This window comes from Lathyrus oleraceus, chromosome 4 (assembly GCF_024323335.1).
Source record: "Lathyrus oleraceus cultivar Zhongwan6 chromosome 4, CAAS_Psat_ZW6_1.0, whole genome shotgun sequence".
NCBI lineage: Eukaryota > Viridiplantae > Streptophyta > Magnoliopsida > Fabales > Fabaceae > Lathyrus > Lathyrus oleraceus.
This window is the reverse complement of record NC_066582.1, coordinates 218,975,430-219,001,202: the sequence shown is the minus strand read 5'-3', so window position 1 is coordinate 219,001,202 and position 25,773 is coordinate 218,975,430. Positions and strand designations below refer to the sequence as shown.

At 35.8% G+C, this 25,773-nt stretch overlaps 1 protein-coding gene across 1 annotated transcript; it reads left to right on the top strand.

Annotated features, from left to right (window-relative positions):
* Positions 1-10,891: 10,891 nt before the first annotated feature.
* On the top strand, positions 10,892-23,907 carry LOC127074634 (protein MICRORCHIDIA 1). The gene is made up of 18 exons (XM_051015969.1): positions 10,892-11,239; positions 11,328-11,402; positions 12,269-12,303; positions 13,004-13,082; positions 13,172-13,261; positions 13,348-13,423; positions 14,131-14,209; positions 14,300-14,428; positions 15,374-15,472; positions 16,687-16,794; positions 16,887-17,033; positions 17,834-17,926; positions 20,420-20,471; positions 20,559-20,670; positions 21,720-21,951; positions 22,251-22,324; positions 23,436-23,478; positions 23,563-23,907. The coding sequence occupies exons 1-18, from the start codon at positions 11,017-11,019 to the stop codon at positions 23,659-23,661; spliced, it is 1,845 nt and encodes a 614-aa protein (XP_050871926.1). The 5' UTR covers positions 10,892-11,016; the 3' UTR covers positions 23,662-23,907.
* Positions 23,908-25,773: the final 1,866 nt, after the last annotated feature.

The window sequence follows — 25,773 nt, the reverse complement described above, 5'->3', positions numbered from 1 at the left end:
AAGTAGAATACGAAATATGGTAAGGTACCAAATACTTAAGTGATTTTGGCATTTTATGAGATATGGGCCAAAATGCACTTAAGTGGGCTTTTTGGCTTGAAGCCCACACAAGTGGTTCTATAAATAGAACCCCTTGGGTAGAAGCATTGTAACTCCACAGTAACTCACTGAGACAGACAACACAACTGAAGAGTTGGAATTTCGTCTCTCTCTCTCACTCAAAGCCTTCATTCATAACAGCTAGCACTGCGATTGAAGGAATTCGTTCGTGTGGACTGAGTAGAGACGTTGTCATCGTTCAACGTTCGTGATCGCCCCGTGGATCTGTATCAAAGGTTTTGATCATTATCAGAGATCTGCACAAAAGGTTTGAATCGCCACAAGAGGTAACGATTCTATCACTGATCATGCCCATTCGTAAGGATCACTAAATGGAGAAATTTTTAAATTCCGCTGCGCCTTGGATGACAATTCTCCTACACTTCTACCCCGTAACCGGTAGTTGTAAGTCCTATCCTTTGGGCCTTCTACCCAGTAACCGGTAGTTGTAAGTCCTGTGTACCTTTTTTCCCTCTTTGCGGAATCTGTGGTTGTTTACCCAGAGATTGGTATTTGTGAACTTCTTGTTCCTCGGCAAGAGTCGGTGGTTTTCTACCCAGTATTCGGTAGTCGTAAATCCTATTTTCTTGCTCTCCAACAGAGTTTATGGTTTTCTACCCAGTAACTGGTAGTTATCAACTCTATTTTGTTTCCCCGTGCGGAGTTGTGATCTTTTCACTCCCCGCGCAGAGGCTTTGGTTTTCTACTCAGTATTCGGTAGTTGTAAACCCTACTTTTTGTATCCTCATCAGAGTTATGGCCCTCTACCCGGTGATCGGTAGTTGTAAGTCCTATCTTTTTTCCCCTAGCAGAGGTAACCTTTGTGGTTCATTCTGGTTGATGGTGGATTTTGCGGTCTTCTACCCAATATTCGGTAGTTATAAATCCTATGTGTTGTTTGTTGTCTCCCTATCGGAGTCTGTGCTTTCTTGTGGATAATTGCCGTATGCTAGCAATTTTATCCTCAGCTGAGTCTTTGGTTTTCTACCCAGTAGTCGGTAGTGGTAAACCTCTTGTTTCCTCAGCCAAAGTCTTTGGTCTTCTACCCAGTATTCGGTAGTTGTAAATCCTTTGTTCCCCCTTTGCAGAGTTAACCTTGTTGTTCATCCTAACCGATGACGGTTACTCGTCTGTGGTTTTCTACCCAGTATTCGGTAGATGTAATCCCCTCTTTGTGGTTATCTTCATCCAGTATTCGATGTCGATATTCCCTTTTCTGGGCGATTGCTCTGAGTAAGCAATCGTATTTCCCAGCAAGTCTTTTTGTGGATAATTGTCGTTTGCTAGTAGTTTTATCCTCAGTGGGTCCTTTCACCGTATGCCAGTGATTTATTCCCCGGATCATTGATTTTTTATCAATGCATCCCCAGTGAGTCTTTCATTTACCCTTTTGTTGGTAATGTTTGTTGCTCCCCTTGATCGGTCATCTTTATATACCTAGTTTTGGTATCCCGATGCCTTTCTTTTCGGTCGATTTATCCTTTATTAACCCAGTAACCGGTTGTGGATAATCCTCCATGCGAGTATACTATCCATGTTCTGACGGTAATGGATAATATATCTCATGCACTCTTCAGTCGAAGCCTGTTGTGTTTCCCCAGTTGAGTAAGATTCGTGTTCCTTTTGCGGAATCAAATATTTGTTTCTACCCTTTTTTGAGTATATCTCCCAGTAACCGGTGATATGTCTCCTGGATAATTGTCGTATGCTTGCAATTTATCCTCAACAAGTTATCTTTCGTCTACCCTGTTGTTGTTGGTAATGATTGTTTCTCTTTTTGGTCAGTCACCTATTATATACCCAGTAACCGGTATCTCTGGTGTCTCTTCCTTTTCGAGTATATTATTCACGTTCTGACGGTAATGAATAATATATCTCATGCGCTCTTTGGTCGGAGTCCTTTGTTGATTTTTCCCAGTTGAGTAAGATTCGTATTCTTTGAAGAATCGAATATCCATCCTTTAACAAGTTGGCATTTTGCTCTCTTCAGGATGATGAGTGTTTTGGCAGTAAAAATCAATTCACGTTTTCGGTCGGTCACCTATTATATGCCCAGTAACCGGTATCCCTGGTGTTCCTCCCATGCGAGTATACTATCCACGTTCTGACGGTAATGGATAATATATCTCATGCACTCTTTGGTTGAAGCCTTTTGTCCTTCCCCATTTGAGTAAGATTCATTTTCCTGTTGCGGAGTCGAATGTCCATCCTGTAAAGTCGATTTGCTTTTTCAAGCCCTCCTTTTGGATGATGAGTGTTTTGGCAGTAAAAACCAATTCACGTCTTTGGTTGGTCACCTATTATATACCTAGTAACCGGTATCCCTGGTGTTCCTTCCTTTCTGCTCCCTATTATGACCTTGGTCCCCTGTGGAGTCAGATTTCCCTGAGTTAGTACTTTTTTAGGTCTTTCTCAGATGTTTGGTTGATTGATATCTCTCACCCTTATACCGGTCTTAGATATTCATTCTTCCTGAGCTTGTTGTTCTTTCACCCAATAACCGGTGTTTAGATCACATGTCTCTTTGAGCTTGTTACCCAGTAACCGGTAACACCTCATCCTTTTGTTTCCCCTGGAGAGTATTTGTTAGACGTTCCCCAAGGAGTTTCTGTTGTGATTTACCCTTTTGCTGTATTGGCATTTTCCCCAATATATGCATGTTTCCCCGGCAGGGAGTTTCTGTGTGAATCTTTTCTCCAGTCCGAGTCCGGATTTTTATCCGAAGTATCCTTTGTGGATAGTTGTGATGTATTGGCGTTTTCCCCAATACACGCATCCTTGAGTCAGCTTGAGTCTTTCCAATGGATGTGTCTTCCTTTGGAACTCTTTTCCCTAGTTGGAGTCCTTTACTCCCCGGTGAGGTCTCTAGTCGAGTCGTGTCCTGCTCACGCAGTGTCAATTTTCGTTTCCCCCTAATTCAGAGCCGTGTCCTACTCATGCATTCTTTTCTTTTCTTATCCCCATGAGAGTCCTGTTAGAGTCTCTATTCCTGGTGAGTGTATTACTCTGATGGATCGTCTTTTCTTCTTTGTGGACCAATATCCCCCACAGAGTTTGTTTCTTTAGCATTCATACATTTGCATCTTGAGGTCTCTTAGGGACCAAAATTTGTCTCATCATTGTTATTTAAGCCCATTCTACCGCGTCGAGATGAAGATTTTAACCTTCACTTCTCCGGCTAGAATGATCTTAAATAGGGGCATCTGTAAGACCCCAATTTTGTCCCTAAGATCCCTCATGGCATCATATTATAACATTGCATTGCCTCAAGGATCATTGGACACCTTGTTTCCCTCCCTGTGGGTGGGATCTTTCTTGAGAGTGGTTCTTGATCACCAAGCATTGCTTGCATTTGTATATCATTGCTTTTCTTTTAATCACTAACCAAAAATGTACAAAAATATGTCATTAACCTTTGTTACTTGCAGCTTAAGCAGTCAACAAGTCAAGGCATCAGGTGAATTCATGGTACAAAGAGCAGATGGTATTTTCTTGAGGTATGGATCATGTGATCATTACATGGAGCTTATATGAGCTAGAGGTTCATTTTGGAGCAAATTCCCAAGTGGTTGAGGCCCCAAATTCATCAGAACATTTTCAGGTCATCTAAGGGCCAATGCAGTCAACTGTGGATTTTGAGTGTGGGAATTGGGTTTCTTCATCCCATTCATGTCCAAATCATGCTTATTCATCATTTCAAAGATTAAGGTTGAAGAATTTGAGGTCAAGTCAAAATTTTCCAAAAATGGAAAGTGACCTATAATTTCAAGTTTCCAAAAATGGAAAGTTTTTGGTTCAACTTCAACTCAACTGTCCAACATCAAAGAAGCTTCAAATGAATTTTTGTCCAAAATGAAAGTTGAAGGTCTCTCTCTCCTATTTTCAAAAAGTCCAAGATCATGAGCATCTGATGAATGGTTGAGGAGATATGGTCTAATCATTACCAAGTGTACATGGAACTTCAAATGACCATAACTTTTGATTCATAACTCCAAATTTGGTGGTTCTTTTTGCATTATGCTTCTCATGACATGAAGTTTTCAAAGCATCCATTACATTACATGAATTTCCATCATATGATCATTTGCTTTTTCAAGTCTTTTTTGGAGGGAAATTCAAAAATTCAAAATTGGTGCATTGTATGAACTTTCCACCATTGCCAATGTGTTTAAAAAATGATTTTGAGTGACTTTGATCAAGCACATGACACTGTTCACGTGGGTTTACTACATGCACCATGCATTTTTTCAATTTTTGCTAAAACACCTTATTTTGCCTAATTTCAATTAACCAAATTAAGTGTGGATTAGCAATGTGATTAAGAGAGCATATAAATACTAAAACCTAACAGAATTTGAAGGAGGTTAATCATTTTTCACCATTTCAAGATCCAGATTCTCTCTCCCTCCAAAATTTTCTCTCAAGCATAATTCAAATTTTCTCTTCATAACATTGCAATTTCTTTCCATATTCTTGTTCTCTGGCTTTGGTTGAATGCAGAACAAGCTTTGGATTGTGAATTTCGTGCAAGAATCAAGTGTAGCAAGCTCATGAAGGTGAAGATGGAAATTCTGTTTTGATCTAGATCCAGCACCTGCCAAGCTTCAATTTCTTCATCAAACATCATTACAAGTGTTATAGAGTGGATTTGGATCATTCAAGGCTTTGGATCGTGCATCTTCAAGGATCTGCTCTTCAAGAGGTCAAGTTTCGAATCTCATAATTTTGCAATTCATTGCCATATTCTTGTAGATCTATTCTTGCTGATGATTTTGAGCTAAATTTCATGTGAAATGATGTATTATTGAATGAGATATGTGTGATTCAAGTTTTGTGCACAAATTTTATTTTGCTCGATTCTCTTTGATCTTGTGGAATTAGGCTTAGATATGAGTTGATCTGTAATCACCATGGAAAGATCTTTGAAATGATGTACTTGTTTTGGATTTCTGGAAAAGTTTTCTAGACTGTGTTACTGTTCATCTTCATCTTCGTGAGGAAGATGAAGATCTTCATCCTAGCGTCCGTAGCTTCCATGTTTGCGTCCGCTCTGGTTCAGTGTGAGGTGGCCTAGGGCTTTCATCCCATTCGTCCATGTAATTGCCTCGCTAGCGTTTCCATTGGTCCACATTTGTTCTGACCTTGCCAAATAAGCGCTGATCGCCAACTGTTTTAATGAAACGGTGCGTTTCATTAGTGTGGCGCGCTCACATTTAAAAATCAACACGGTTCGATCCCTGGCGCCATCCATTTTTCAAATTGCTTCAGCATTTTATGCTTTCCCTCCATTTTCCATGCTATGTGATCACTTTGATTTTTATTTTTTCTTCCAACTTCAAAAATCCATATAAAATTGAAAAATGACTCAAATAATTCCAAAATTTTTGTAGCATGATCCTTTGTTTGTCTAGAATTTTATGATGTTAAATTCTAAAGTTGTGCATGGCTGGATGTTGAATGGTGTTAGACTTTGTGATCATGTGTACATTTGTGACCTTGCTCCATTCATCTTATTGTGAAATGCTTGATTTTAATCCAATGGACATGAAATTTTGCATGATGATTCTTGACATATTGATGGATGTTTTAGGCTTGGTTTGGTATTTTTCCCATTTGCCATTTCTGTTTTATACACATGTTTGCATGGTGTGACAATTTGTGTCACACAATTTGATGATCAACTTGTGCAATTTTATTTCCATATCAAATGACTTCTGTTGATTCTGATTTTTTGTATGATGATTGTATTGGATGTGTTGAATGCTCATGAATTTTCCAGAATTATTTGAATCATTTCTGTTTTGATTTGGAATTTTCATTCTCAATGTCCAAATGTGAGCTTTGAAATGGTCTTTGACTTCTCTTGCTTAATACATGGACTTGCTTGATGATTTTGTTTTAGTCCTTTTTAGGACATGTTAATATGTGTTTGAAGTTGCATTGTGTTAAATATTAGCTCCTGTTTTGGATTTTTTTCTTCACCTTTGACCCTAGGCTTTGACCTAGTAGTTTGGACTTACATTTGAGCTTTGAATTTCAGGACCAAGCATCTAATCTCCATGGTTGATGTTGCTTCATCATTTGAATGTTGATGTTTGCTATTGATTGCTAACATTTGGTTGTTTTGTAGGTTGTTAATAACTCATTTGAGTTTGCCTTATGGCTTATATGTTGTACATTGGGATTGTTTGTTTGTTGTTGACTGTTGTATTTTGGTCTGAATATTGTACTGATTTGTTTAGTTGTTTACACAGGTACCTAAGTTGCTTTAAGTTCATTTGAACTTTGCTTTGCTTTGCTTGTGGTTGGCATACCACTTAGGTATAATCCCTATTCTTCATGTATTCTGGAAGACCTGCTGTTATTGGCAGGCACCTGTCTGAAGCCCTCATTAAGAGGCCATGTCTTTGATTGTTTATATTTGTACCAAGCAGGTTAAGTCCTCTTAAGAGGCAATTGGCAGATAGAATGGATGTGAAATCCATCCCCTGCTATTCAGTTGTGTCTTTCATCTTGCTCACACCATGTGTTGATGCAATTTGAATAAAAACCCAAAATCTTGTATATAGAGTCAGTCATTGTGGAGTAGAGTTTCTCATTCTGGACTCCCACACCTTCTATTGATTCAAGCTCTCCCAGGCCAGGGATAAGAGCTATGAGGCATAACCCTCATCTCCATTTCATCTGCTTCACCCTAACTCTCAATGTTATGGTTAAGAGCTCAAAACACCCATTTCCAGTTGGCTTGTTTGTTGAGGTTGATATGACCCCTTGACTAAAGCCCAACCTTGCTTGAGCCTATTGATTGTGTATAGTGTGTGATAATTGACTGCTTGTTTGCTTGCTTGTCCATCTGTGCATAATTGTTTGTGTGTGCCTCTGTGCATTGCTTCCATCTTTGAGCATTAATTGTATATCATTTCATGATCATTGTTCATACTTTGTGACATTTTGTTTTGTCCATTGAGGAGTCAATTGTAAGTCCATTTACTGGCAGTTGTTTCCTATGATCTGGTAGGAGTTGGAACTAAGACCATTGATTGGCATTCCATTTCCTAGGAGTCTAGTGTAAGTCCATTGATTGACATCTGGTTTCCATCTTTGTTTTGTGGAGGTGGACATAAGACCATTGATTGGCACTCCATTTCCTATTTTATTTTTGTCTTGTGAGGAGTCAGATGTAAGACCATTTATTGGCTATTTGTTTCCTATGATCATTCTGTGGAGTCAGGTATAAGACCATTGATTGGCAACTTGTTTCCTATTTTGCTTTGTTTTGTGAGACTAGTGTAAGTCCATTGATTGGCATCTGGTATCCATCTTTGTTTTGTGAGGCTAGTGTAAGTCCATTGATTGGCATCTGGGTTCCATTTATGTTGACTTGTTTCTGATACATTGCTTATCTGCTTTGCTTGTTGCCTTTTCCAAAGGAATCACTTGGATCATCTACATATGATATCAAGAGGTGAACTCCTAAGAAGTTTTACTCCTCATCCACACCCTTTTGTTCTTTAAACCTCCACTTGCATGTTAACCCAAAACCAGAAAACTTTGTGCAAACATTTTTATCTGTTTTCAAAACTAGAAACCTAGGTCTTAAGCCTTTGATTTTGAAACTTCATTTTCACAATACTTCTTTTGAATTGAATTCTAATCATACTTTGACTTCATTTTGTGAATACTCTAATTGGTTAATTCCACTCATTCAATTGTTTTGTGGCCTTGTCCATTCTTGATAAGTTTTCATACATTAGCCATAGATCTCAATTATCTTAGTGGTTGATGTGAATCTCACCTTTTGTCCTTAGTGATTGAATTGTAAGACTTCCTTGCTTATTATAGGGCATGGTCCCTCACTAGCAAGTTGAAGCTTTTCTCACATGGTGGACTTGTGGTTGTATAGGTTGAGTTTTCTCCCGTGGATAATGAAAGACCTTAGGGCTTTTGTTTAAAATCAATCCACTCATATTTTGGAAATCTTTTAGCCGAACTACGAAGTTTTGATCCTGTAAAGGTACGTAGGCAATGGATCTTTCCATCCAAACACAAAAATAATAAAAAATTGTATATTCTTTTCTCATCCTCCCAATCAATGTTTGCACAAAAATATTTCATAAACAATATCTTTCGCAACAATTTGTGAAAAGGGTTCCCTAGGAGTACCTAGGATGCATTGAGTGCCTAACACCTTCCCTTTGCATAATTACCCCCTTACCCAGATCTCTGTACCTTTTTTTTATTAGTTTTCTTTGTAAAACTTCTTAGGCTTTTGTTCGCTTTTTAGCCATTCCTTTGGATAAATAAAAGTGCGGTGGCGACTCTATCTTTGTATGCTTTGCTTTTGATTTAGTCAATAAATCATAAAGTGATGAATACACCGCTACACTGGGCAAGCATATGGACAATTTCATGGTTACTTTCGTCCATTTGTTGCCTCAAAACAACTGCCGAGTTTGTTGTAAGATTGGGCATTTGTTGGGTCGAAAACCCCATTCCCGGGGCTGGGTTGATTCAACCCATATTTTGAACAGCAAATCCAGACCCTTGCATAGGTGAAAACGTATTCACCATTAGGTAATCGAACGCTGTAGTCATATTATGTAAATTTGTCATCATCGAAGTTGGCATACCATATGGCTGTTCTCGACCATTTAAAGGCATCGTAAAATCCCGTCGCATAGGATCTGAATGCGTTAGATCCTACTAGAGGAGGGCTCATTTATTTACCCTGCGTCCTTATAGAGGATAAGATTGGTCCAACGCGAGTATTCGATGATGTGGCCGTCGTACTCACCATGGATGGAATTACTTCGAACGCAGATACTACAGCTGCAGTTTCTCCATTATTACTTGACGGATTCACCATTCCTCTCACGTATTTCCTTCTCGTTATCATCTTGTTATCAGTGGTTATTTTACCAATTCTTAATCTCATGCAATGAAGTTAAAGGAAATAAATAATAAACAATAAACAAGGAATTTCTGAATATTTCAAAAGATTTTGACAATAGCACTCGTCCCACTGGGCATGCCAATTTATTTACCGTTGAATTTGGTAAACAAACATTAGTCTTCCAAAAATACAAAATAGTTTGGTTACTCACAGGATCGACTAGAATGATCATAGGACATATGCTATTGTTAATCTAAGTTTTATAAAGGATGAACATTTCGACAATGTTCTTGGTTTGAAAACAATGTTCAAAAGTTTTAAGTGTAAAAAGGCAGTAATATAAAGAAACTATATGAGAAAGGCTTTGAATTAAACTGGTAATAAAGATAAATGACTTCGACAATGTAAATGACTTTATATACAAAAATATAACAATATGTTGATCACACATACATTCTCAGTAACTCGTTTCTCAACACACACAGATACTTAAAGTGAATTTTAGATTTTTGTATACGATGGAACACCCCGAATACTAAACACTAATGCTTCTATTTATACTAATTCGAAATAACTGTAACAAACAGTCTATTCTCCAAAAGATAACACGTTTTCGTCTGCATGTACTTCCTTATCCACTATTTTCCACGTGTTTTCTTAAAGAATATGATAATGCCAAAAAATAGTTGCGAGCCTTATTTGAATTCACGCCTCGTCGAAGACAACCCTAATCGAAATGCTCTTGTTGAATTGCAGTCTAAACCCAATTTGTTTATAAGTCTCAAACCAGCATTTCCCTCTACGTAAGGAGTTCATTCGACTACAAATCCTTCTGTCGAAAGAATCAACTTCATGTATTCTTTTTAGAATATTTTCCCTTGGTCTTTATAGTTTATCTCAAACATTTTCTTAGTATCGAATTTCCAGCTAACAGCCGCCGCCATTCCCCTCCTTCAACCACCTTGATTATAGACCTCCACCGTACCTTCTATTATCTACCCAGATTTCATTAGACCAACCTCTAACTCCATCATTCTCCTGCTGTGGCAAATTGAACTTCACAGTTTTGTTCCAAGTGTCCCAAAAATCCCACACACAAAGCAAAACATACTCAATTTTTCGTATTTGAAGTTCACCGCACACCGTTGCCCTCCCTTGTTCTTGACTTTAGTTTGTTTTTTCAAGAGTTGTCGGACATCGATTTTCACCCTCAACCGCATGTATTGACGCCAAAAATTTGAATTGTTATTCTTGTCATATTCCATAAAGGAACCAATGCAATTTTCCATAAATTTCCGTACCTTTTCTACCATCATCCGCGCCGGAAGGTTTTGGACCTAAACCCAAAATGCTACGTTGACCAAAGGAATATTTTCTATTTGAACACCCAGTTTCACCCTCTCTAATATTAGTAGGTGACTATCAAACGTCCATGGACCTCCCTTCAGCGTCGCTTCCATGTTGAGATTACGAGTAAAATAGAATAAAAACAAACCTTCCTTTGCCTGTTTGATAGTGACACCCTTCACCGACCTCCACATATCCGTTACTCTTACCTTCATTGATCTCACATGAGCTCGTATGTCACACAAGAATCTTCCCACCAAACACCATCGTAAATCGCATGAATCATCTTCATGTTCACCCAAGTCGAAGCAAAATCCCTCTTCTTCTCCCTCCTCTTATAAAGATAACCCTTCAATATTTAGACTTATCATTATATTTTGGTAATGCGATAGATCAAACCTAATACACAAGAAGAGACCGCTCAAAAAGAGAAGACAAACAAATCCTAATAGAAACTAGAAAAAACTTTTAACACCCTCCTATCTTTAAATTCTCATAAGTGGGCATTTTATTATGAATTAATCTCTAGGAAATTTGAGATTTTAACTAGTTTATTTTTATATGAAAAAATAGTACTTGTACTAGCTATTCACTCGTTTATCCTGCAATTAAGCCCTGCCAAAATCCAGAGTCGAAGTTTCCACTTTCACTTGCACACAGTACTTCGTTCCTCTTCCATGTCCGCGGTTCCCAAATCAGAGAAAAACACCGTCAACGTCGACAGCGACGACGACGCCTCCGCGAGTGCTGTAATGAGCGACGTTCATTTACCACTTCAGCTTCAGGAGCAGCAAAACCCTCCTCAATCGACCTCAACTCCGTTAGTCTCTGAAAGCCATAGTTTCTGGAAAGCCGGTGATTATGTTGTTGGCCCTACTTCTAAGCCTTCTCCCAGTCAAGGTCTTTCACATTACAGTTTTTTTCTTTTTTACTTTCAAATTTAATTCTTGTTTTTTCTTATCTGATTTTTCCCTAATTGCAATTTTAGGTCACTTGGATCATGCACGAGTTCATCCCAAGTTTCTTCATTCTAACGCCACTTCTCATAAATGGGCTTTTGGAGGTGTGCTTTCTTTGAATTCACTTGTATTTCTATAATCAAAATTATTAGTAACTTAGAATCTGTTTGGCAAGCACAAAAAACAAACCTATTGGTTATAGCTTTTAAGCTCATATGACTAAAAAAGTTCCGTTTGTTAAGCATCATGGAGGGCCACTAGAGGGTTCCTTCTCTTAACACAAGCATGAAAATAGCCGCTCCTTTTCTTCTATAAGTAACTAACTGATTGTAGTAACTAACAGTGAGTGTTGGCAAGTAAGAAGCAATGGAACTAGACCATTCTTCTGTTAGTACAACTCACGATTTTGGTTGCATGGCAAAGTTAGAACTTGACATAAGACACAACTTAAGTTCTCAAGGTTTTTGAAGTTTTCATCAGGCAATGACAAATGTACATTTGAGAATCCTCCTTGTCGCACCAAAGAAGTTAAAAGACTTCATATCATATTGATTCAACTTTGAAATTGATGTCCGAGTCTGTTTCTATGATTTTTTTGGGGGTATTTTATAATATAAATGATGGGCTAGAATTGTACATCTAGAGGATGGACAAATATGGATGGCTGAAATAGTAGACGTAGCCTTAAGATAGACTCTGATACTATTTTAGAATTTGGGTTAGGCCTAACTCAACTCCAAAAGCTAGCTCAAGGAGTGAGGACTGCCCAAGCCTTAAAAGTACTAGTTTGGCCATATCTCTAGTCAATTATTGATTTGGGATCTCAACATGTTTCTTAGGCGGTTTCGGATGATAAAAAAGAAGAGGATTTATAATATTTTTATTTTTATTTTTATTTTTATGTTGAATGAAGACTTGTTTTTATAATGCTTCTGTGGCAACTTTTGACAGAATTTTTCATTGTTTGCAGCAATTGCTGAGCTAGTGGATAATGCTGTTGATGAGGTATGGTTTATGTAAAATTTTTCTTTCTGTTTTCTAGGTAGCGAGATAGTAGTAGTTAATCAACATGAAAAATATTGTTGAATGTTTGTTGCTTGCATAAGTGCTCTCTTAGTTGGCTTTATGTTAGACATTTAAAACTGGCATGAGTACACACTTGTGATGAAGGATCAACTAAAAAGATTATGTCGTCTATGTGCATTGGTTTGAACTTTGAATCTCCTTTGACTAGCAGTCACGATTGGTGATCATTCCACCCTAGGTGTTCCTGTTGCATGCAGGAGCTAGCTGAGTAGCCTCTTGCTGGGAGATATACTTGGAGTTGAATACTTCAAGTCATCCCATGGGTAGCTTTCTATTCTACCCCTCTTTGGGTCTTAGTATATCAAGACATGCTACTAGCACCCTGAGTTGTAGCCTCGGAGTAATTAACACCCACTTCTACTTTTAGCAAAACAATTATAATATAAATGGAATCTTAAAGTATATTTTTACAGTTTTTAATTTTGATGGCCCATAAATATATATTTAGTTGAATTAACAATATTGGTTTCTTATTTGCTTGGCTTAAAACTCTAAAATAACTTGCAAAACTTACCTCTGATGATGGCCTGCCAGTATGTCAAAACTTTTAAAAAAGCTATTATGAAGTGGCTGTATTCATAGAGTAAGAGATGTACTGAATTTTCCTTTGCATTACTAGATCCAAAATGGTGCGACTTTTGTTAAGGTTGACAAGCTTAAGAACAAGAAGGATAATTCACCAGTGCTAGGCTTTCTAGGTATGCTATTCAAACATGCATAGTATCTACTAATATAGAATTTATGTTGGCTTGATATGCTAGTTAATGAATTTATGTTTCCTACGCAGATGATGGCGGTGGAATGGATCCCAACTCACTACGGAAGTGCATGAGCTTGGGTTATTCTTCAAAGAAGTCGAAGACAACAATTGGGCAGTGTAAGTGTGCAACTAAATTTATTCTATTAGTTTCATTAAGCAACGGCGGTTGTACAATTGTATAAGAATATGTTGTTTTGTTCTAGATGGAAATGGATTCAAGACTAGTACTATGAGACTGGGTGCTGATGCTATTGTTTTTAGCCGCGCTACACATTTGGGGTACGTTTTTATTCTTTGTATATATTGGTTTGGGTGATAGGATTTTATTTATCTTATAGGAGTGAAGATAAAGGTTGATGGGACCCACCTAATTTAGTCACTCTTGTCTCTTTCTTCAATGGACCAAACAAGCCAAATTCCTTATTTCTTTCTTCTTTCTCTCGTCTTAACTTCTCTCTTCATTAAATAACTTGAAACAAACACACCTAAATGAGGAGTCTTTTGTACTTGAGATTGTGTAGAGTTTAGATGTAGCACATGGCACAGAAATATGTATCCTCAACAGTCTTATCAAATATCGGCCATGGAGTGCTATGGTGGATATACATGGCGGCTTTTGGGCTCGCCTCAATGGTAACTATCGGCCGATATTACAGTTTTTCCGCCATAATCTGCTATAACTGCGCCGCATAGTGGCCGGTATGACGGGAAAACTGCACCCCATCTTCCACCTGTTTATTTAGGGCTATCTTTTTATCTCTTTTTGAATTGCCCTGTTTTTTATTTTATTTTCTACTATGTAGTTTAAACATTTCTAGTTTTCCTATGGATGTATTATGTGTAGAGCGCTGTTAGTATTCTTGACAACATATTTTCCATTCAGGCTACTTCCTTTTTTTGTATATGTTATCTTCTGTAACTGACTTTTTAATTTATAGTTGTTGATAATATTTAATCCTTTTAAATGGTTAACTTCTATCCTTCAGCCGGGCAACACAAAGTGTAGGTCTTCTATCCTATACCTTTTTGAGGAAAACTGGGAAAGATGATGTAATCATTCCGATGGTAATTTTCCTAGTCAAATGTTCAAATATGTAAACAGTGAATGCTTCCTACTGCTGAATTTTTATGTGGAAAGTATCATTTTCATTGCAGATAGATTTTGACATATCTGGCCATTGGCCTGAGCCAATTGTTTATGGCTCACTGGACGATTGGTCATCAAACTTGAAAACAATTCTTGATTGGTCTCCTTTCACATCCAAGGACGAGCTCATGCTTCAGGTTTATTGCATTCTATTGTTTATCCACAGAATCTTTTCACCAAATAAAAATACTCATGGAAGGTTACCTTTTCAAAATAATGTAAATCAATTTTTGGGACATATATTATCAGTTTTGGCAATATTTCTACTAGCTATTTGCCTCTAGAGAAGAACTTAGGCTTGAGAAGTGTCGCATGAGTAATTTATTATTAGTCACAATGTCCAAACTTTGCTCCCATTCATTCTTTATCTGTGAGTTTCCTTCACATGCAACCTTTCTATTTTTTGATTAATGTGTTTCATTAAGATGAGGAAAAGAAATTACGATGGAGTATAAGGAATAATCCTGAATTAATTGTCATATACAAAACAACTAAGAAAAGAGAAAACATGAATGTTGCAGAATTTCTCAGTCCCCCGATATTTCTGTCAGGCCAACTCCCTTAAAAAATCACGTGCTTTACTCCAAGGGAAGAAAAATACCTAATGTTATCCTAAATCAACTGTTGTGACAGAGAAACCTCAATCACGATGAGTTAAGCTTCAAGCATTTTCACTGAATTCTAGCCTAAATTTCACATTAGCCTCTTCTATTGATTTCTGTTGCATGTAGACTATGGCACTATATGACTATGTGCTAGTCAGGGAATTTCATTCATATGCATGTCCACAAGGTTTATGGTTCAGAGCAAACCCTTTTCTTTTTCATTTTACAATAAGAAATAAATTGACAGTTCCTTACCGTTACGAGGTCTATATAGATTTCTTTTCGTATTATGCTGACATCACTTCTCAAAATAATGGCATTATCTGTTGGGCCACTGGCCAAAGCATTAGCATGCGAATCACCTCACAATGAAGTATGCAATAAATGAAATGTAATTTAGCTATTGATAGCTCATTTTTACCTTCGAAATGTTAGCTATGGACTATTATTACTGATCTGTTTTTTCACACTTTTCAGTTTGAGGATATAGGATCACATGGAACCAAGATTTTAATATATAACTTGTGGTTGAATGATGAAGGAATATATGAATTGAGTTTTGATGATGACGCTGAGGTATGTTGTGTATATTTATATGTTTATTGCTATATGAACTTTAGCATTTGCAGGTGTTTGTAAGTGTATTTTCAGATATTCTTTATTGGATGAGGAAAATATTCAAATATATCTTGGTTAATATGTATTGAAATTATTACAAGGTTTGGGGTAGGAAGTAGGAAAAAAAGAAAGTTCTTGATAATATTATTTTATTATATTTACAAAGCACTTGTACCTATTTATACTTAACAAGTAGGGAGAAGCTGTTGTATTACTTCTAGTATAATTTCATGCCTACAATAGCATAACATTCCCGGTGTGTGCAACCGAAACAACAAATCCTGATTTCTGTCAAAATCTTCTGTCAAAACCTTATCCCCCGAGGGAAAATCTTCTGTCAAAACCTTATCCCCCGAGGGAAAATCTTCATAAGTAGCCAGAGAGGCCTTAGGAGGATCCGTGGTCTGAAATAGTGTCAGCTGAATCAATTCGAGAAGGTGGAAAAAGATCATGTAGTTTCCAGCACAGAAAAATAGTATGTCCCAAACAATGACAATAGTTACATTTGGTATGAGGTTTGGATGTGGGTGATCGTCTCCGAGAACCAAAACTAACCATTTAAAGTAAAAATAAATGGCAGCAAAACAAAGGGCAGCAAAACAGTGCTGGAAAGATGACAAAATAGTGGAACATAATAGTAGTGAAACACGACCTGTAAGTCAGAACCAAAATTGATCAGAATGAAACGTGGACAGCCTTGTTGTTGGAATCGCTCAGAGGCGAGCACGTTGAGAAAAAAATCGTTGGAAACAGTCTGTAAACGGGCTGCAACGTACGATGGAGACAACGGTGCATGAGAGCGCATGGTTAATCATCTGGTGACGTGCCTTGGGGGATGGGCCGAGTTAGTTTTGTTGTAGTGATTTTACACTTTCATTTATTTTCTGTACTTGTCTCATCTTGGTTATTTATGTCAATGCAATAAATTAGTGATACCAAGTGCCAGGTTTGGCCAATTTTTTCATTCTGTCATATTCAATTCTAGAAAATACATAACCTTGACTTTGAGGTAACTGTGCTGTTGACATATTTTGCTAGTTTGGAATTGTTCACACTCGTCTAAGGTAGTGAGTGATTTGGGGGTGTATGTATCTGCTTGGGGTGCCTATACTTGATATTGATCAATATTTTATTTTTATTGCAATCATGATCTGGTTTTCTCTTCTGCACAGGATATCATGCTGAGAGATGAGGCCAAGCATGCAAATGGGCCGAAGTTGAACAAAAAAGTTGTTCAGCTTCAGTCGCATATTTCTTACCGCATCCGTTATTCTTTACGGGTAATGATTAATACTTGAAATTTCAGCTATACATGTTACCATTGATTTCTAATTTTTAATCTCTGTTCTCATTGACAGTTAATATTTTTCAGGCATATGTTTCACTTTTGTATCTTAGAAAATTTCCGAACTTCAAAATCATACTAAGAGGAAAACCTGTGGACCATGTTGACATTACAGATGAGTTAAAACATTCAGAAGTTATTAATTACAAGCCCCAGCTGGCTGCGGCACATGTGGTTAGATCAATACTGTGACACTCATTTAAAGCAATTTTATACATCATTATGTTGAAAGTTGCTAGATATTACTCATACATGAAAGATCATTTAATAATAGTTAAATAGAAATATGCATGATATACCTTTTGTATGGATCTTTAAGTTCAGACGTTAAATCAAGAATTTGTAGAATTGTTGTTAGTTTTGGGAGTCTGATCGTTATTTTAGAAAGGTACATCAATTAGTCTAAAGATCTGTGAGTAATTAGGTTGTAATCAATGTATACCCTTAAATCAAGGAATTTCAGCTCACAGAAGGGGGATTGTTCAATGAGAGACAGCTCAAGTCTATTTATCTAGATTTGTTAACCAGTGGAATGGTTAAGTCTCTTTAAGTCTCTTTAAGCATTAGTGTATGAGAGAATGGGGAAGAAAGGTATCACACGGGTAACGACTAAGGAGGGCAATATGGGAATTCTGACAAATATTCATGCAGCAGAAGTAGAAATTGATAAGTTAGCTGAGAGAGGAAGCAAAACGTATTTGATTAGTGGGATACGAAGGGGGATAACCGAGAGGAGAGAGTAGGTGATGAAAGGATTGGGAGGAGCAGACCGGCTCCCTCCTTCCTCCGTACTCCCTTAGTGCATCTTTTTCTTTTTACTACTGATCTTCTTTCGTGTTAACATCAGAAGAAGATATAGTATTTTACGAATAACAAACAATAATTATTTGTCTACTATCCCATCACCCTGCAAACATTTAACTAATTAAGAAAATAGTTTATTTTTTAAAACTAAAGAGTTTTGTCTGATTTAGGCTACGGTGGAGACGACCATTGGATTTATAAAGGAGTTTCCTGCTATTAATGTTTCTGGGTTTAATGTATACCACAAAAATCGCCTAATCAAGGTATGTTCCAACTTTTGACTGCTTGAATTGCCTTATCTCAAATTTTATTTATTTCAGCTGCATTTTGGTATGTATATTTTTATTTCTTTTTCATACAGCAAACCACCATTCTTATATATGTTGGAAGTAGGAGAGGAAATAAAAAATATATATTCATGTATATATGTGTTCATGTACATTGGAAGTAGCATTTGACTTGTGAGTCTTATTAGCTTTGAAATCATACCTGTTTCCATCCTTATTCTTGATAGAGTCTATTTCAGTTCTCCTGATTTGCTTTAGTTTGTTTGGATGTCTATGTTCCTAGCTGTACTGTGCCTTCTTTAGATATGGGTTGTTTAACATTTTGAGTGTTTTTTTTCCCACAAAATCTCTCGTGGAACTTTAAGGGAATACAACCTTCTTCAGCAACATGGGGTTAGATATGTTCCTAGCTGTACTGTGCCTTCTTTAGATATGGGTTATTCATTTGTGTTTTTTTTCCCCCCACAAAATCTACCGTTGGAACTTTAAGGTAATACAACCTTCTTCAACAACATGGGGTTAGAAAACATAAAATATAAAACCTCTTAAAAATCGCCAGGATATTTTTATTTTGTAGTATCTAAATGTCTACCCTTTCCTTTTCGGAGTAGTGATGTTGCTAGTGCTTGCATTATAATAAATCACACACTTATTTGGCAAGTGTAGCAAATTTCGTTCAAATAATATAAAGTTTGAATCCACATGAATTGTGATTAGTTTAGAATGAAACAATTATAATCATACTGGTAATACATTGAGGGGTTTGTTTGAGTATTATTTTGAATTTGAAGTGAGAAATAAAATTGATTAAAAGTTATGATAAAGGAAATGGTTGGGATTACAAATCCCCTCTTCTCTACTTGGTAATAAAGGTCCTAAATATAACAGAAATATCCTATGATCACGATAAGTTAGGACTCCATCCGTCCCATATTATATGATGTTTTGGTCATTTCACATGGATTAAGAAACATAGTTAATTTTGTATGAGAAAGATAAAATATGAGATAATTTAATCCTGGCACACTGCTCAAACTTTTATTCAGTTTTGGCAGAAAGAAAAGGCCTCAAATGGCCTACTGCACATCGCATGGGGTTAGCACAATGTGCTAAGCACATTCTCCTGCGCAGTTGTTCAGTTGGATTTGGGCAGGAACCCGGTGTCCAAACAGCCTATAGCACACGGGCTTTTAGCAATTTGCTAATGTTTCCCTCATGTACTGATGAGTACTTCTGACTTGATTTTTTGGTTTCAACAGTCATTCCACACTTGTATCAATTCTCAATAACTTCTAGAGTGTAGGTCCAAGTCTCTAAGTCAACCAGGAAAGATGAAAAAAAAAACAAATACTGCCCAATTTGTCTGGTTATAAAGCATTAATAATAACACAACCAAATTGACTATTGAATTTCAGAACTTAATAATTGTCATAATTTTAATTCCATGATTTATTAAATTATATTAAAAACTACTGAATAATTCTAAAAAATGCAAACTATTGAGACGTCATCACTTTTATCCTTGATAATCAAATGCCTCACTTTGCATTCTACCTATTCCATCCATGATCTTACACAGGTTCTCAATAAACCTTGTGCTTGATCCTTTAAGTGTGCTGTTCGTGATTAACCCCTAAAGGATTATCGTTAATGCTCCTTTGGTTACAATATTATCTCATCTTTAGCCAATATTGCCTCTAGATTTTGTTCAAGTTTTTGGATATCCCCTCTAAACCGTGGAGCTCATATTTGAGGTCTTGCTCCTACTGTGCTTGATCCTATTCCAACTGTCTCACTCAGTGTTCGTCCAATATAACCCCAAGCCATTAAGTAACACTCATTCATGTTCTTCTTTTTGAACTTTACCATTGTAGGCCTTTGGGGTTTTCACGTCCTCATCTGCTAATGAGGATAGTATAGACCTTGACACCAAATCCAACTCCCAGCCCTGCCTCTTGAGTATGAGCCTCTCATTACGCGATAATGTTATAAATCTAAGTCAAAATTGTAACTTTATCTTTATATCACTTCATGTTATCGTGAACTTTCTTCTTTCCATCATGCATATCGTTATTCCTTACCTTTAGTGTTTTTCCCTGTTTGTTGGTGGTTCATTATCTCTTCCTTGATGAAAACAAACACAGCCTTGTCTATTGTATGGCTTTATCTCACCAGGCTTGGTTTGGTAGATCAACACTATTATTCAGAGGTTCTGTATGATCTTACTGCCATTCTTATTCGACCAAAAAATGTATTCTTCATCTCGATGCTCACAAATCTCATTTATTTTATTTTATTTTAGCTTCACTGATTTTTAGTGTTTTACTTAATAAACTTTGATCGTTTAGAAAGGTTATATAACCATGGTAAGTTGGGGAAGTTTACAATATTCCGTTAAGAAATTTGTTCCCTAATGTTATTTGCGTACCATTCCAATCTGATGTGGTTAACCTTTTTTTGAGAATGCAGCCATTTTGGAAAGTAAGCCCAGATGGTTCATCTAAAGGGAATGGTGTTGTTGGTAATGTTCTAATCTCCCCCCCTGTTGATTTCTTTGTGCAAGAACTTCAAAATATCCATGTTTTTTAATTTACTTGTACATATTTAGGAGTTCTTGAAGCCAATTTTATAGAACCTGCACATGACAAGCAAGATTTTGAGAGATCACTGCTGTTCATACGGCTAGAAGGGAAGCTGAAACAAATGATAAATGATTACTGGTTTGTTTATACTTCATAGTTTATTCTGAACCGTTTCTTTTATTTTGCTATATGATTACATTTTTACGCTCCTGTGAGGGTGGTGTTGTAAATTCAATGTTGTACTTCATTAGTAGTAGTAGTTGATGTTGCCTAATGCTTCCTTAATGATTCTTTTCAGAATTATTTTTCTTAATTCACTTGCATATTTCAATAAGCAGTCATAGTAACTGCTCTTGTGTTGGCTAATCAGTTTACACGGTTTATGCCTATGATATTATTGGAAATGCCTTTTCTATTTTGATTTTCTGTTTCACATTGACTACAAAACAACCATCTTGTTTTCAATCAATTATATGTTTTTTCAATATTTTTATGCAATCTATTTTTTGTTACTAAAGTTTTCTACATCAAATAATGAAAGGGATAAAAAAACAGTTTAGAGTATATCTTGTACAAATCTTTGAAAACAGATAGAAAACAAGGTGACTGTTTTGTAACTAAAAGTAAAAGCATGAAATGCAAACAATTTTTTTTTCCAAGTAAAGAGGCCCTTAGATTTAGATTTTCTTTTTATTAGAATAAATGAAATATCTTAATATATGATATTTTATTGGAATTTCTTAGTTTATCTCCAGGGATCAGTTTAGGACTAGTTTCTAATGTTAAAAGTATCTTGGGTAATGTCCTAGGATTTGTCTCTCCCAATATCCACCAGTCTGAAATTCAATAATTGCCTTCCTAACATCCCAAGGGAACCCTCTCTTAAAATTTAGGACTGCTGTTATCATACCTGCAGTCATAATTTTAGGCAGTCACCGATACAATTAATAGTCAGTTACAAGTTACTAGTATACTTAAGTTATTCTTATTCCAGCATTGTTGTATTTGCGCCTAACAAGTCTTCTTAATTGGAAGACTGTTGCTAACATACAATTTACGGGAAATAGCCAATAATAATGACTGTAGTATGTGAAAACATAAGCACTTCCTGATATTTCTTTTCTAGAATTTCCATATTATGATGTTGATGATGTTTGATTTGGTGAAATGTTTTCTCGACTATACAGGAAGGGTCACTGTCAGTTAGTTGGACATCAGCCTATAGGTTACAGGCCACTTATGCAAAAGGAAGCCCAAATTCGACAATCAGCTGGGCATTTAACTAATTCACAAAATGAGTCTCTTGCTGATCCACAAGATATTTGGTCAGCAGCCAAGCACCAACAAGTTTTGAATTTAGATGAGCCAAATGAGGGTTTTCATGCAACCGGCAAGCAAAGTTCGACTTATGAGCAGTGTGTGAGTAGCTGATGTAATCTGCAAAGGCCGTGCTTGTCTAATTTTACCAACTATAAACATTCTTGCTTCAGGATGTGAAGTGAAATATGTTTCTTTCTCTATCATATTTTAAAATAATTTATTTAACACAAGTAGAGGCATGTTATTGAATTTAGAAATGTTGATGATGCTCTGGAGTAGTCACTTCTAATTTGCATATGAATTCTTCTAATGTCTTAGCATTAACAAACAATAGGAAGACAGATTTTCAAAACTTTGTAACCCATTATCAATGACTTATGCGTTGTTTTTATCAACAGGGTATATCGAGTGGAGCTTCAGTGTCCAGATCTATTGATGAAATCTGTGAAGAAAACATCAAACTTTTCACGAGGTAACTCCTTTTTCAAGATGAAATATTTTAGGAAAACTACTATTCAATCCTTGTTAAGTTTATCAACAAGCTATACCCTTTTCTTCAATGTAAGGAATGTAAAACACTTGATCAATTCTCTTCCCTGCCCATAATGGGTTTACTTACCCTATTTGTTACAACGATGTGCTTTTGAGCCACCAATCCATGGCTCAAACTTCTATTGGTTTTCTGTTTTTGGTGCTAATCAATCTTATGAGTTGTATTATTTTGACATAAAGTGGGATAGCAAGACGACAACAATTTGGTAGGTTGATGCAGTGCAAATTCATAGTTAATTACATTTAGTAGATGGTTAATGAATATAACCATAAGGCATTAACTATCCACATAACACAATTTACTACAAAGTACAAATTTAAATGTCATTAACCATAATTTTCTTGTTTATATTTGAACACAATTTAGATGGTTATAATGAAATATATTTGAAAGTCTAGAAATTGTGAGTCACGAATTAAAATTTTGGTTAATTATGTTCAGTTGTTCCTGAGTTGTGACATTTTTGCTATATTCATTAACCATCTATTTAGCCATTAACCATCTAATAAAGTACAAAACTGATATGAATGGAGCCAGGTTCGGGGCGAATACTAGTGTCCCAATTACCCGACCCGTCCTTATATTTTGTAATCGGGGAAAATACAAAGTCAGACGCAAACCTAGTCAAAGCGGTTTTTTTTCCGTCAATCTTAGAGCGAGTTTGAGTGGGTATCCGTGGGTACGAATTCTATTGCCATGCCTTCATCTATTGAATGTAATTAACTACATATTTTAAACAACATTAACCATTGAAATTGTTGTCGACTTTTTCCATCAAATTTGTGTTAAATGATCATTTTTCTAATCTCACGGTCTTTTAATTGCAGCCATTATCTTTTATGGATACATGTATATAGTTTATGATCATATGATTAGATGTTTTTCTCATTAGGTTCACTGTTATATTGGATATGTATGTCATCCATATCATATAAATAAAATTTCACATTGATTAAATGGTTTATGTTCCATTAAGCTATCTTATTACTATTGATGAATAAATAAATTCCACTAAAACCCTTTTCTACAGGTGTGAGGAGCACAGGCAAAAAGAGGCAGAGTTGAGAAAGACGGTAAAAGTAGTTAGAGAATAAAGTTTGATTCTTATGACAAAGCTCTTAGACGATTTATTTTTGTTCTTGTTGCTGACAAAACAGGTGGAAGACTTGGAGAAGGATTTGAAAGAAATCGAAACCAAGCGTTCCTATATTGCTTCATTCTTAGAGGCCAAGAAGAAGCTGAAGAATGTATGCTGATCATTGTTGGATTTTTCATGAGCAATTAAATTTACTTTCAAAACAAAACTATGTGATGCAGAAAAAAAGAGTAGCTTTTGCGGTGCTCGCTAATCGATTTCCATGGTAGTTTTTTTTGGCAATGCCATGACAGGTTAATTGTTAGTTGACTATAAATATTTCCCAGTTGCCCTTTGCAATTGTCACTTCTTGGAATTTGATTTTGCTGAAAGTTGTCTTATCATGTGTAAATAATGAGTTTTGTTAGCCTGGGTACAAGTTAAGGAATTAAATAGAGAAATGTGATTTTTTTTTTGTTGAAAAAGCCAAAGATAATATATTAAAATAAGTTAAACTGGCACAAAGCATGTATTCTCCAAAGCATGTATAATAAATTACAATAGGGTTGCAAAAGGCCATAAAAACGGATTGTAATCCACTGCAGTCAGAAAATGGTGCAGTCACTGAAGTCAGGGATCTATCAACCATTAGATATGTTTCCTATTCAATCTCCACCTTTAAATAGTTTTATTTTAAAAAATATAAAAAAAAGAGCTAGAAGAGAGAGAGAGAGACTCAAGTGATTGCAGGGAATCATTTTCCCATAAAAAACACAAAAAAAACCCTAATCTGAGGGCCTGTCCGAAATGAGGAATCAAACTAGGATTTTTTCACCAATAAGAAGAAACTCTTGCTGAAAATTCCGTAATTCACACGTCAATTTCTAACATCTGTGAAGTATTAAATTTTTTAACATATATTTTTCAGGTGGTAAAATGGTTAGGTTGGATTGAGTTTATCCTAAATGTTATCCACTTGTTCACTCTTCATTGAGTTGAGTTTACTGTTTAACTCATAATGGAAAAAACTGACCTGATAATTTATGAAAAATACTTTTTTGATAAGTTTTTTCAATTATAAATTTTTTAAATAAAATTATGTATAGTTGTAATATTGGTGGTGAATAAAATTAATTTGGAAAAATAATGATTGTAGTAATATATTAATATTATTTTTATTTAAAATAATAATAAAAAATAAGAATCACTTATGTCACATCAAGGAGTTGATCCTGATATCTGTAGCATAACTATACCGGTCAGGTTGAATATATATATATATTTGAATAATTTATAAATTGACTTGATTTAGATTAGATTTATGGATTTATCTACACTCATAAACACTTTATCAATTTTTATCAAAATAATTTTTTTTTGAAAAAAAGGCTTGTCCTCGATAATGAAATATTTTAAAATTCTTTCCCACGTTAAAGGTTTGTTAAAAAAAATCTATTAGCCATCAATTTCTAAAATGAAAGTCTGCCGGAGATTATAAAGGTTACTTAAAAGAGGTACAAACCACCTTACAAACACATTTCTTTCTGAATGCTAAAAAAATATCCTATGAAAATTTCAAAATGTTATTTGATTTCGAAAATATATTTTCGAACACATTTTGAGTATCACCAAATTATTCACCACTTGAGATTTATCTCATATTTTATTCAAAATTTATTTTAGAGATGCATCTCTAAAACTCTAAAACTGCTCCATGTACATCCCATTCATTTTTTACTCCATCTACACCCATTCATTTTTCACCGAAACACCCCTTTTTGACATAAATTAATTTGGAGATGCATCTCCATATTCACATAAATCAGGATTCGAATATGCATTTCCGTATTCACAGAGACATTAATTTTTGACTTTGTTTTAGATATACACCGATGAAATTGACGATGTATTATACCAAAACTATCATATTCAATTTTATATAAAATAAACCCGACACTTTCAGAATAATATGAAAATGACATATAAATTAATAAATCCAGAATACACAATGAAGTCAAAATATAATACAACCGATAATAGTACTCTCAAATAGACCACATCCACATAATTGACACTTTTGTCCACAAAAATGGACGTGCCAACCAAGTACAACAAGTTCTCTCAATGCGTATGCTCTATCTTGCGTAACCTGTTCATCATCACCAGCGCCTGCTCTGCATCAAGCAACTGCTATGTATAGAACCTCTCCAGGAATCAAAATCTAGCACGAGTCCCTCAGGTGGCTTTTAACTTCTGCAAGGCATCCCCTGGGTCTACCATTATCTCTATTGCA